This window comes from Gymnoscopelus braueri (genome assembly GCF_963280865.1).
Source record: "Gymnoscopelus braueri genome assembly, chromosome: 21".
Classification (NCBI taxonomy): Eukaryota; Metazoa; Chordata; class Actinopteri; order Myctophiformes; family Myctophidae; genus Gymnoscopelus; species Gymnoscopelus braueri.
Window position 1 is genome coordinate 29529603 of NC_137623.1, and position 13503 is coordinate 29543105.

The window sequence follows — 13503 nt, forward strand, 5'->3', positions numbered from 1 at the left end:
GCAGAAATTTGAATAATTACAAGAGCTGCTGCAGATCTAGACCAGTGGGCCAGAATAACACAAACAGGAGGATGTTTAGACAGTCCGTACATGAAGTGGAGGTAGACCACCCCACAACATGCGAAGATGAAACATTTCAGGTGGATGGTGTTGATGTTGTCAACTATGTAGACTATGTCAACTCCCAGATGAGGATTTGTCACAATTCACATACATGGCGAGCCCACTGAGATGAAGACACAGGAGCAAAATGTAAAGTGATGTCACTAGAAACTTTCAAACGAGTGGTCAGCGGTGAGCATCTTAATTGTCAAGCTAAAGAAAACCGCTAACCTGGTTGCTCAATAATTGAAACCACTGGCATACAGTAGGCACACTGCCATGCTATTTAAAGGAGCGATGCCCCTCTTTGGCTTTTTCTCATCGTGGACAAGGGGGTGCAGCCACTGCTAGGATTCCGTGCATCATGCAACATGGCCATCTTCCAAATGAGCCCGGACATAGATTACTATGGAACAGCTGTTCGCAGGTTATGATCTTCCTGGACTTCCATTCTAATGCATTAAAAACTATTTGGGACAGGGATCTGAAGCGGATTCACTTTCAGCACAAAAGAATGTGCAGAAACTGTACAAATGTATAAAGATATCAGAATTAGACCGATATCTTTAGACCTTTAGGCTGATCCAATTTCAACTGCTCATTGGACACTATCAAGGCTGCACAGATTAGGCCTTAAAGGAGAATTTTGGACTAAAGTTTTCTTACCTTTTCTATGATGTTATGATATCTTAGGATGAATGGTACAGTAGAAAATTTTCATAACTCCACCCCTGGGCCGCCACAGCTTAAAAGGTGCGCGGATAGGCCTTAGGTTAGATCACATATTTTAATACCTTTTTTTCTTTTTTTTTTTGTGAGATCTGACGTTCATAGTGACAGAACACTGTCCCCCCCCCAAAAAAAAAAAACAGAAGTCTTGCTAGACGAGATTGAAATCTCGAGATTGAAATCTCGTCTAGCGAGACTTCTGTTTTTTTTTTTGGTTGCATAGTGTTCTGTCACTATGAACGTCAGATCTCACCAAAACATAAAAAAAAAAAAGCTATTAAAATATGTGATCTAACCTAAGGCCTATAGAGCGTCGCAGTTCCCGCCCACTTCCTGTTTTTTTTGGTGCCGGAAGAAAAAACTCAATGCATTTTTCCATTGACATTTCCAAAAATATTTATATCTATTAATTTAAGCCTCGAATCAAGCCATCATGACATGACATGAATCATGACCATAAACGTTTGATTCTGTGATTTTTTTTTTGTTGAAAACGGCAAAACAAAGGGTATTTATTAAATATAGTATATCATGTAATTAAATATAAAATAAAAAAAAATCACAAAAAAAAACGTTTTATGGTCATGATTCATGTCATCTCGTGATGGCTTGATTCGAGGCTTAAATTAATAGATATAAATATTTTTGGAAATGTCAATGGAAAAATGCATTGAGTTTTTTCTTCCGGCACCAAAAAAAACAGGAAGTGGGCGGGAACTGCGACGCTCTATCCGCGCACCTTTTAAGCTGTGGCGGCTCAGGGGTGGAGTTATGAAAATGTTCTACTGTAACATTCATCCTAAGATATCATAACGTCATAGAAAAGGTAAGAAAACTTTAGTCCAAAATTCTCCTTTAAGGAGTGGTGGAGGTGTATATTATTAGTAGATGGGGGGTTATATCATGATTTTAGCAAAGGAGACTGAGATGCGCCGTTAGCATATAATTGTGGGATCGCACTAATGTTATCTTCACTATTTATTATTGTGGGATCGCTAAAGCGATCACACTACTGTTATTGTCAACACCGTTTTTTGGCCCCTAACTAGTCCTTCATACTTTTAGCTACAAACTCCGTTCCAACTCTTCAACGTTCGGCCTACTCAGGACATGTCGGCTACCATTTGAATTTTTGAAATAATTTGTACTTTTAGAGATATTTCACTTTTTACTTCTAAAAAACTCCCATTCATTTCAATGGAGAAATTCATACTTTTAGATAGAAACTCCGTTCCAACTCTATAACGTTCAGCCTACTTAGGACATATTGGCTACCATTAGAATTTTTTGAAATAATTTGTACTTTTAGAGATATTTCACTTTTTAAATAGTAAAAATACTTAAAAGTTGATAAAAAGAGTAAAAATACTTAAAAGTTGTAAAAATTAGTAAAAGCTACTTTAAAGTAAATAAAGTGACTAAAAATACTTTAAAGTAAATACCTTGAGTAAAAATACTTAAGAGTACTTATATTGAGTAAAAATACTTAAAAGTACTCAAAATGAGTAAAAATACTTAAAAGTTGAAAAAAATAGTAAAAATACTTAAAAGTTGATAAAAAGAGTAAAAATACTTAAAAGTTGTAAAAATTAGTAAAAGCTACTTTAAAGTAAATAAAGTGACTAAAAATACTTTAAAGTAAGTACCTTGATTAAAAATACTTAAGAGTACTTATACTGAGTAAAAATACTTAAAAGTACTCAACATGAGTAAAAATACTTAAAAGTTGAAAAAAATAGTAAAAATACTTAAAAGTTGTAAAAATTAGTAAAAAATACTTTAAAGTAAATAAAGTGACTAAAAATAATTTAAAGTAAATACCCTTTAGAACCTTTCAAACCTTTAGAACCTCTTAAACCTTTAGAACCTCTTAAACCTTTCAAACCTTTCAAACCTTTCAAACCTTTAGAACCTTTCAAACCTTTAGAACCTCTTAAACCTTTCAAACCTTTAGAACCTCTTAAACCTTTCAAACCTTTCAAACCTTTCAAACCTTTCAAACCTTTAGAACCTTTCAAACCTTTAGAACCTCTTAAACCTTTCAAACCTTTATAACCTCTTAAACCTTTCAAACCTTTCAAACCTTTCAAACCTTTAGAACCTTTCAAACCTTTCAAACCTTTCAAACCTTAAACCTTTCGAACCTTTCAAACCCTTCAAACCCTTCAAACCCTTCAAACCCTTCAAACCTTTCAAACCTATAACACTACTAACACTATCAATACTCAACACCAGCAACATTCTTAGCGATCCCACACTGTTTCTTCAGGAACAGTACCTTCTAGTTATTATTATTATTCCCCCCGTTTTCTGGGTCATTTCAATGGAGAAATGCCATTTAGTGACGTCATAATGCATAATGCCATTCTAGTGAATGGTAATGCCATTCTAGTGACGTCATAATACTGATGTCATTGTATTATGACCCTGCTATAACACTACTAACACTATCAATACTTAATACCAGCTCAACATTCTTAGCGATCCCACACTGTTTCTTCAGGAACAGTACTTTCTAGTTATACCTTACTGTTTACATTACCATACGACCGACAAAGGAGATAAAAGGATCCATGATGTCATTAAAAACAGCTGACACCGTGTTGAGGATGTACGCTACATGGGCAGACAAACCCGTAGATAGAATTGAGTTCTATTGTGCACGCTACCACTTACATTGGTGCAGCGTCACAAATGTGACGCAAAGCTTGGCCAATCTGTGAGGGCTTCCCAATTAAGGAAGCCCATGCCTACAGCCCCCGTGTTAGCCCCGTGAAGCGTGGGCTAACTGTGTTGTTGCATAGCCTGGCTGGCCTAGCCTGTGTAAATCGGCATTGGTAGTAAACCGTTTGAATTGTGTGTGACGTCAGACCAGAGCTCAGGCAGCCTATATAAGGTGAGAGGTGACGGAGAAACCATTGAAGAAGTTGGAGAATTCTGAAGAATTTGAAGAAGCAACGGAAGTAGAAGAAAAGTCCAGATCGGTGGATCAGGACTTACTGAAGAATACAAGAATGAGGGAAATTGTACATTTACAGGTTGGTCAGTGTGGCAATCAGATTGGATCTAAGTTTTGGGAGGTCATAAGTGACGAACATGGCATCGACCCCACCGGGGCATATCGTGGGGACAACAAACTACAACTAGAAAGAATCAACGTCTATTACAACGAATCAACATCTCATAAGTATGTCCCTCGTGCCGTGCTGGTGGACTTGGAACCAGGCACCATGGACTCTGTGCGATCTGGGCCTTTTGGGCAACTTTTCAGACCAGATAACTTTATATTTGGTCAGAGTGGTTCTGGTAACAACTGGGCCAAGGGCCACTACACCGAGGGAGCAGAGCTGGCGGATTCTGTCCTGGATGTGGTGAGGAAGGAGGCGGAGACCACGGACTGTCTCCAGGGATTCCAGCTCACCCATTCCCTGGGAGGAGGAACAGGGTCAGGCTTGGGCACTTTGCTAATCAGCAAGATCCGAGAGGAGTACCCCGACAGGATCATGTGCTCTTTCAGTGTGGTCCCTTCCCCTAAGGTGTCGGATACGGTGGTCGAGCCTTACAACTCCACCCTGTCCGTCCACCAGCTGGTAGAGAACACGGACGATACATTTTGCATCGACAACGAGGCCCTATATCTTATCTGCTTCCGCACCCTTAAACTCTCCACGCCCACCTACGGCGACCTCAACCACCTCGTCTCTGCCACCATGAGCGGGGTCACCACCTGCCTCAGGTTCCCCGGGCAGCTCAACGCCGACCTGCGCAAGCTGGCCACCAACATGGTGCCCTTCCCCCGTCTGCATTTCTTCATGCCCGGATTTGCTCCGCTCACCAGCCGAGGCAGCCAGCAGTATGCGTCCCTCACTGTGCAAAAGCTCACCCAGCAGATATTTGACGGCAAGAACATGATGGCCGCCTGCGACCCACGACACGGCCGATACCTGACCGCAGCTGTCATCTTCCGTGGCCGCCTGTCCATGAGGACGGTGGAGGACGAGATGCTCAAAGTGCAGAACAAGAACTACAGCTACTTTGTGGAGTGGATCCCCAACAACGTCAAGACGGCTGTCTGCGACATCCCGCCACGTGGCCTCAAGATGTCCGCCACCTTCATTGGCAACAACACAGCCATCCAGGAGCTTTTCAAACGCATCTCCGATCAGTTCTCATCCATGTTCCGCCGCAAGGCCTATCTACACTGGTACACCGGCGAGGGCATGGATGAAATGGAGTTCACGGAGGCGGACAGCAACCTGAACGACCTGATATCAGAGTACCAACAATACCAAGATGCCTCTGTTGACGATGACGGAGAGGGTGATGACGAAGATGACTATTTGAGTTGAAAACCATACCCATATAGAAAGTTGAGCTGTCAACCTTCTTCTGAACCTCTTTTTTAATGACTATCCACAACAACAAATAATGTTAATATCTCCGAACCTATTTATTTTGAGAGAATATCCACAACAACAATGACAATGTTTCTGAGCCTCTTTTTTATATACACGAAAACACAAATCATTTTTTTATAGAATATCCACAACACAAATGATGTTTCTGAACATCTTTTTTTTCAATAGAATATCCACAACAACGTCCATGTTTCTGAAGAACTTTTTTTTAAACAGAATATCCACAATACAAAATCATGTTTTTATAGAACTAGACCGGTGCCTGTGAGAATGACCGGCTTAGCGGTTGGAATTAGTACAGAGGCATGGTATAGAGTTCAACCTGACGGTGTATTTATTCACCAAAACCAACATAGATAACCTTCAATCATTGTTACAACATCGGCATGGTGGTGTCCAGCTTTCCACCCCTCTCCTCTCTCTGACAACTGGCAGCCTTTTATACCCAGCCGCAGCTAATGAGCCTGGACTGCTCCATTCAAAGGGGTGTATTGTAAATCTAAACATAATAAATACATGAATACCTTTACAGTTAACCCACATACACATATATTACAAAACTCTTAAGAACTACAACAATCATGATTCTTTTTCCTTTTTCACACAATACAACAACATAAATATCATCAATAGCTAAAGCACATCAAAACCCCCCTCTGACCTCCTGACTATGGTCCAGCCCAATCTACTGAACCACACCAGGTACTGTTAAGCATTCAATTAAACTCAACAATAAAACCTCACACTAAATACATATTGCACTCTCCATATTGCACTAAGGTAAACTGCAAATCCATAAAAGTGCAAATGTGCTGTGCAAATATCATTCAATAAATAAGGGTTGTATCAAACATAAGTAACAGAGGGCCTCTCTCTGTTACAGTGCCCAATGGACAACTACTCTGGAACGATGCACATGGTTCCCGGCAACAGGGACTGCCGGACACATTAGGAATTGGCAATGGATAAATTGGGTTCTCCCATGGATTCTCACCTTGTCGCGGTGGAGGAGTTTGCGTTATCTCAGTGACCCAGAGAGCTAAGCCAGGTCTAACCATGCCGGACAGCTCAAAGGGTAGGGGTCAGACAAAGGACAATCCGTAAGTAGGTCTTAATATTGTTGGTATCAACTGTTAACGCAGGAGTCTGTCCCCGTTACAATGCGCGCTAGACCCCTGGAAGATGGATTGCTGAGGTGGAGCCCCACACCTACCATCAGCACCCAGTACTTACCGCACGATTTGCCACACCCAAGCCGTGCTACTCATATGCAGATGTAGCAGGGCGGTATGAATTAATATATCTATATAGCCAACTACGCCACCTGGGGAGTTGCACCCCAGGAAATATGTATAATATAAACCAGGAAATATGTATACTATAAACCAACCGCCTGAACATATATTGCTCCTCACACAAGTTCGTTTATACCATTAATTTAAAGGCAGAAACAGTGTTTATACAAAGTACAAAAAGCTTTATTGTATTTATAACAGCAATAATAAAAGCAGCAAAACATTTAATAAGCTAAAAGCAATGGGGCAATGCACTTAATAATAAAAGCTATTTGCCTATAGGGCCGGTGCTGGGGGGTTAAGGGGGAGGATGAGCAGGCCGGCTGACCCAGAGGAAGGGCACCCCTATGGCACAACAAAACAGAACTGAAATGATGTCACACCACAAGCACAGCAAAGAGGGGGGGGGGGGTTACCACAACCCAACTGGGCAGCCGTCACCTGCTCCCTCACACCAAGGGGTCCCCAGCCACAGGCCTGCAAGATAGGAAATTAGGTTTAGGCAGTGCAGGGAAAGTAGATTGAATTAACTTGTATCATATTTTATATATAAACATATATTATAGAGTATATATATATATATATATATATTATAATAGAATGCCGTCTGTAGGCCTATAGTCTAGATAACTAAATAAACTAATACCAAATAAGAAATAACAACAAACAATAACAAAATAAACGAAAGGAATAAACCACCAGGCTGTCTGTGAGCTGGAGGACCGAGGCGACAGGTGGAGAGTGCCTTAACCCATATAAGGGTATAAGGTCCGGTTGAGCCACAGCACAGACAGTTACTAGTTTCGAAACGGGAGGTATCTCAGAGTGGTGCGTTGATGTAGGATTGTTCTGAATGGGTGCGGTGAAACCACCACCCGCAAAGCAGCAGTGTTATCGAGGGGCCTGAAACAACAAACGGCCGTGTCATTCTACCATTTATAATACTAACATTCATTAAGACAGGAGCAGAGAAACAGACAGTAACGTACCGCTATGCAGCAAAGGCGGAAGCCATGATGGCCCGCTTGCAGCGGCGGACACCGGTAGGAATAACTGTAGCAATAGTAAAGGCCATGATTATTATAGTGCCGCTATGACATAGAATTAACTTGTTATACTGCGGAGAAGGAGGACCACCAACGTACCCGTTGTGCAGCGTGAAGCAGCACGCACGCCCGGCGCAAAACGCCAACAAGGTGGGTATCACACCGAGGCTACAAAGGACACAAACGGTCATGGTCAAGTTCAAGACCATGTACTACGCAGCCTAAAGTAAAGTGCATTAACAGCAAGATGGAGAGACATACCTGCGCTAATGCGCGATGTGAACACAGGCAGGCCCAACAGGCCAGTGTGGAGAGACAGACAGCTAACTGTGTTTGGAGGTGCATTGCTTTAATACTGTTGCCAATCAGCCCACTGATGAGTGGGCGGAGGATGGGCCGTGGGTAGAATGGGAGCCAACGCCCATCCTGCTACACAGAGTTAGCGGTGCCCGGGAACCTATGACATTGTGGACCAAAGGCGAGAGCTCCACCGACTGAGCTATCCAGACACAAATCCGTGGTCCTCCAGATTGGAGGTTGTTGGGCATGAGGTTAACCACCTCATACCTGAAAACAAACATGTTACAGAAACAATCAAAAGAAACCAAAGCACAACACACCTGTGCAAGGTAGAAGCTCCTCCGGGGAAGCCTTGGGCATGAAATGGAATGTCCTGGACCCAAATGAAACCATCAAAGATGGAACCTGGAATGTAAGAACTATTAATTAAACTGTTGTAACTCAAGGAATTCCACTGCCCTGCGAGGGCTCTAACAGTAGTGAAAATAAACAAAACCATTTCGCTACACACCTAAACAAAGTCTGTTTTGTGTTGTTCAAAGTCTGTTCTCGGAGGTGGGAAGCCTCTCAGCACCTCACCTTCTCTGTACCAGAAGGAAAAATCTGGTCAATAGAAAAAGTCCATAGACCAGATCTATAGAGGGCACTGTGGAGCAACCAAAATCATGTTTTCCTTCCAGTGAAATATTTTCTTTTCTGGCCAGAAAGTGTATTTTACAGAGAAGGTGGGGTGCTGAGAGGCTTCCTCCGAGAACAGACTTTCAACAACACAAAACAGCCTTTGTTTAGGTGTGTAGCTAAATGGTTTTGTTTATTTTCACTACTGTTGGAGCCCTCGCAGGGCAGTGGAATTCCTTGTTCAAGCGCAGAGACCAGCGCCTGGCAGGGCATTAGAGAGAACTCACTAATGCTCTGGACCAGGGCTAGGTGGAGCCTGGGTTTGGGCACTTAATAGACACACCTGAATTGAACTGAGTAGAGTTGATTAGCCTCACCTGTATTGGTTGCAGAAGGCCTTCGAAAGGCACTCACTTGATTCATTTGTTTGAGAGGCATATGCATGCTGGAAGACAGTATAGTTTAATTTACTTGTGTAATAGAGTTTAGTTTCTTCGTGTTCCAGTTTCTCCTGTTTTGATGAATCATTTGCCTTAAAAACATCATTCCATCTTTATCATCATTAGTTTCATCATCTCCATCAGCCATCATTGTGCATTGTTCTATCTGTGCTGTGAAGTGCATTTATAAAGACTTTGAATCTACAACATTGTCAGCCTGGTCCTAATACTCTCACCAGTATGCCAATGTCTGAGTGCTTACCTATTAACCAGCAAAGAGCCAGCTATCCAACATCTTAGTATTTTGAGTATGGCTTAAGAACAGAGGTCTTCTCTGAAGGAAAGCTTGCAGAGCTGCTTGCATTGAAGGTCATGTCCAACCTTTTTTATATCCGCTTTAGCTTTGGTTTATTTCTATATCTGACTGCATATCTGCTTTCTTTCTTTTCTCTGTATAATATTTGACATGTCATACTGCACTGTGTCGTCCAGGAGCTTGTCGTCTTGCTTGAAGACAGAATGATGGCTAAGTGTGCAGTGTTCCCTGCCTGGGTGGAGACTAGTGGGCACTTCATCAACCACCTTGAAGGCAGGGGTGGGCAGCTGAACATAATGAGGGTTGTGTGTGTGTGTGTGTGTGTGTGTGTGTGTGTGTGTGTGTGTGTGTGTGTGTGTGTGTGTGTGTGTGTGTGTGTTCCGCCAGCAGTTGGCGACAGATTATTTGATTATTATTACTCCTGCAACTAGTAAAGATCGTAGATAGATAGACATTGAATTACATAATATCATTACTACAAGAGCACTAAAATGCATAATAGTTCACAAGTATATTATTATTAATATTATTGTATACTTTGGCAGTAATATATTAATAGTATAATAGTAATAATATATAATAGTAATATACATGATGTGAACATGCACAGTTAATAAAACATCAACTGATGCACAAACTCCTGGCGACCCGACCGAGGCTGATCAGACCCCGGCCTGTGTCCAAGTGGCATATGCTACTGCCCCCACTGTCTCTTTGGGGTTATAGACAGTGCTAATTAGGGGTTAGGGTTAGCCTGGCAGGCTGGCACTAGCCAGACCAACAACGCGGATCCACTCACACACGGTCTGGAACAAACAGTATGTGAGTGAATCCACGCCATCAGTCCGGCCAATGCAAGGCCAGGTTTAGGTGAGATGTTGCAGCAGGTGTTGGCGACACTAGGAGGCTCTCTCCTCCTTCGTCTGACCACAGTAGGCCTACATCATTATCAGACTTCATTTTATCCTTCAACTTATTGTTTGTGCCCCATCTAATTATTGGAAAGTATTAAACAATTGATATTTATAGTGTTAACATCTTTAGGGCCCTAAATCATACCCTAGAAAGCACTAGTATCATCTGTCATAATCCCCCCCCATCTAATGTTACATTATTAGTTACATTGTTTGTTTTGCTTACTTGCAACTGTCTGCTAGTTTAATTGTTTTATTGGCATAAGTAGGCTACTTTGCAGATGGAGTACCGTTTTTATTCAGTGTTCATATGTTTATTGGGTGATGTATTTATTTGCACTGTATTAGCCATACTGGTGACAGTAGATTTATGTTGACTGTCTGTTGACAATTTGTTGATCTGTGAGCCCACATTATCTGTTGCCATGCTCGACTCGGTTCCTTTAATATGCAACTCCCATAGTGTAGTGTTAGGTGTTTTTTTTAAGCTGCCACAAGAGGGCAGTCATAGATTGATTGTAATTTACACAATCTTCAAACTGCAGTTTGAGAAACTGTTTTTTAGAACTGTGAGGTTTTAAAAAACACGTATTTTTGTTTTAATCAATGGTTGTGTGAGCTGCCAAACTGGCTGATAACTGTTTACATAAGGGGTAACTGTTGCAAGTCCATGTCTCAATATTTGACTACATAATATGTATGTATTGATGGAGAGGTTAATTTATGGAGAGATTAATTTATTTTGTTTTTAGGGTGTGTGAGGTCTAATACACATCACTACAAGATTTTCTTGTCTTGTGAGATATGCATTAAAAACATTGTCCATACAGACAGTTTTAAGAAAGTTCATGCATCTCTTAAATGCTTCATTTTGTTGACGTGATCTAAGATTCTAAGATTCCCCTATGGGAGATTTAAACCAGATTTCAACACAAAAAATAATGCCGCGACCCAGGGGGTTAGCGCCCTCTAGCGGACTTCGGCGCTCTTAGTTTCTCATAGCAATGATTTAGTTCTGAGTTAAACAATGAAAAATGGTAGAGGCGTGAATTACTGCTATTATAGAACACTTATTGAATGGGTTATTGACCAACTGGAGCAGCTGATGGATTTTGTGTGACATTGTCATTGATTGTAATCTTGTGTTTATAGTGTTAGTGCTACTGCTAACTATTGATAGTGTTAAATTAGAGTTGATACTAGATAGTATTGATAAATCCCTTCTGAATTTGGAGAAAGAGAGAGAGAGAGAGAGAGAGAGAGAGAGAGAGAGAGAGAGAGAGAGAGAGAGAGAGAGAGAGAGAGAGAGAGAGAGCTATCTGATTCAATGCATCCTGCATTAGATAGAGTGTGTGAAGTGTGTGTGTGTGTGTGTGTGTGTGTGTGTGTGTGTGTGTGTGTGTGTGTGTGTGTGTGTGTGTGTGTGTGTGTGTGTGTGTGTGTGTGTGTGTGTGTGAGAGAGAGAGTCTCCAGGGCCCCTGTGGATTCCTCTCAGGGTGGCTGTGTTGTCTGTCTGAGAACTGTGATCATCTAACTGTTGAGCACTATTAGTGTGTAATAGCATGTGAATACACTCAGTGGGGCGCTGCTGTTGACTCGCCCTCTCTCACTTCCCCTTGTCAACAATCAAAGGAGGAGGAGAGAAAAGACCGCACACTTCAAAGTCAATTACAGACAATAACATCAGACATTAGGGTGGTCTCTCCCTCTTGTGGTGGGTGGGTCGGGTTGGAGCTGAGGCTGTGCCATTGACTGCAGCAGCAGGCAGTGGTGGAAAAAAGTACTCAAACTGTTTTACTTAAGTAAAAGTATCAATACCGCAATGTAGAAATACTCTGTTTGTTACAAGTAAAAGTCCGAAATTCAAACATCAACTTGAGTAAAAGTACAAAAGTATGGGTATCAAAATCCACTTAAAGTAGCCTACCAAAAGCTCACAATGCGTCAAACATTGTGAGCTTGTAGATCTACTATTTTCAAATGGCCGAAATGTATATAGGGCTGAAGTGGTTACTGCATGTTTTGTAATAATAATCTAAATCTACAAAGTAACTAGTAACTTAAGTTTTTAATTAATTGGAGTAAAATTACAATATTTGCCTTTGGGATGTAGTGGAGTAGAATATCAAAAATAGGTGATGTAGTAGGACTAGTACAAACTCACAATACATAGATCATTAATTTCTGCTACTTTTGTGTGACACTGTTGTTAGTATGACGAAGTATGGCATTAATTCAAGGGGGAAAAAGTGTTTTAAAGTTTTTTTTGCAACTAGCAGCCACTCAGGAGGATTCTCCCACGACTGTAGCTTATCATTTTAAAAATGATAAATGATGGATTGGATTGTCATCCTGTCTCTTGTTTTGATACATTGAACTCTTTATGTATTTTTAAGTTAGGTTGTTAAAACACCACACGTGTCAAAGGGAGATTCTCCATGATTTCCTTGCATGAACCTCATATATCTGTTGAAGGCTACCTACCTACGGAACTACACTTCCCATGAGAACGCGCGCCTTTACGCAACACCGGTCATACCTCACTTCCGAAAGTTGAACTACCGCTTTCAATGACAAAATAAGAGTTCATCCTCGGCGTACTGCCCGCCGTCTTCCGACGGGATCGTTAGCGACTACACTTTTATTCTGAAATCGTGTGCCACTTTCTCCGAGGTTTCTGGGTCGTCCCACCAGATGACCAGTGTTGCCATGTCCCCTTATTATAAGCGACTTTGGGCTTATTTTTCTGTAAAGTTGATTGGTAGTAGCGGGTTGCGGTTTATTTTTGGGTTGTTAAAATGTTTCAAAAATACATATTTTGTTTCACTTTTCCCCCCATATTCTTTTGAAAATAGCACGCATTGTGAGCTTATAGATTGGCTATTTTTAAATAGCCGACGCATATAGGTTTGAAGGAAAACGCTCGCCCCAAAACACAGTCGCCCCGCAGCAAATCCGGCGGTATTCACCTGGTATTGGAGTTCCACTGTTAAGGCTGTGGACCAGAGCTAGCCTAAACCTAAGCTTATTCCTAAACGTAACCTCAGTAAAACGGTGCAAAAAACCTAACCTTATTCCTAGCCTAACACTAAACTTAACCTCAGTAACACTATGCCTAGCCCTAAACCTATTTCTAACCTTATCCTCAATAAAACAAATACAAGAATATAAGAACCGGCTGGGGGGCGACCGTGTTTTGAGGCGAGTCTTCCGGTTTACCGCTCCTTTTCGGCTTGTGTTCGCACAGACCTGGTTGCTTATTTCTCTCACAAAACCTGGCAACGCCGTTTCTGGGTCGTCCCACCACCAGATGATCCACCCGTCG

At 41.6% G+C, this 13503-nt stretch overlaps 1 protein-coding gene across 1 annotated transcript; it reads left to right on the top strand.

The window, feature by feature from the left end:
* Positions 1 to 3845: 3845 nt before the first annotated feature.
* Positions 3846 to 5180, top strand: LOC308076957 (tubulin beta-2 chain-like; the record flags this gene model as incomplete). The annotated part of the gene is made up of 1 exon (XM_080417482.1): positions 3846 to 5180. One exon carries the CDS (start codon positions 3846 to 3848, stop codon positions 5178 to 5180), a length of 1335 nt encoding a protein of 444 aa, XP_080273608.1.
* Positions 5181 to 13503: the final 8323 nt, after the last annotated feature.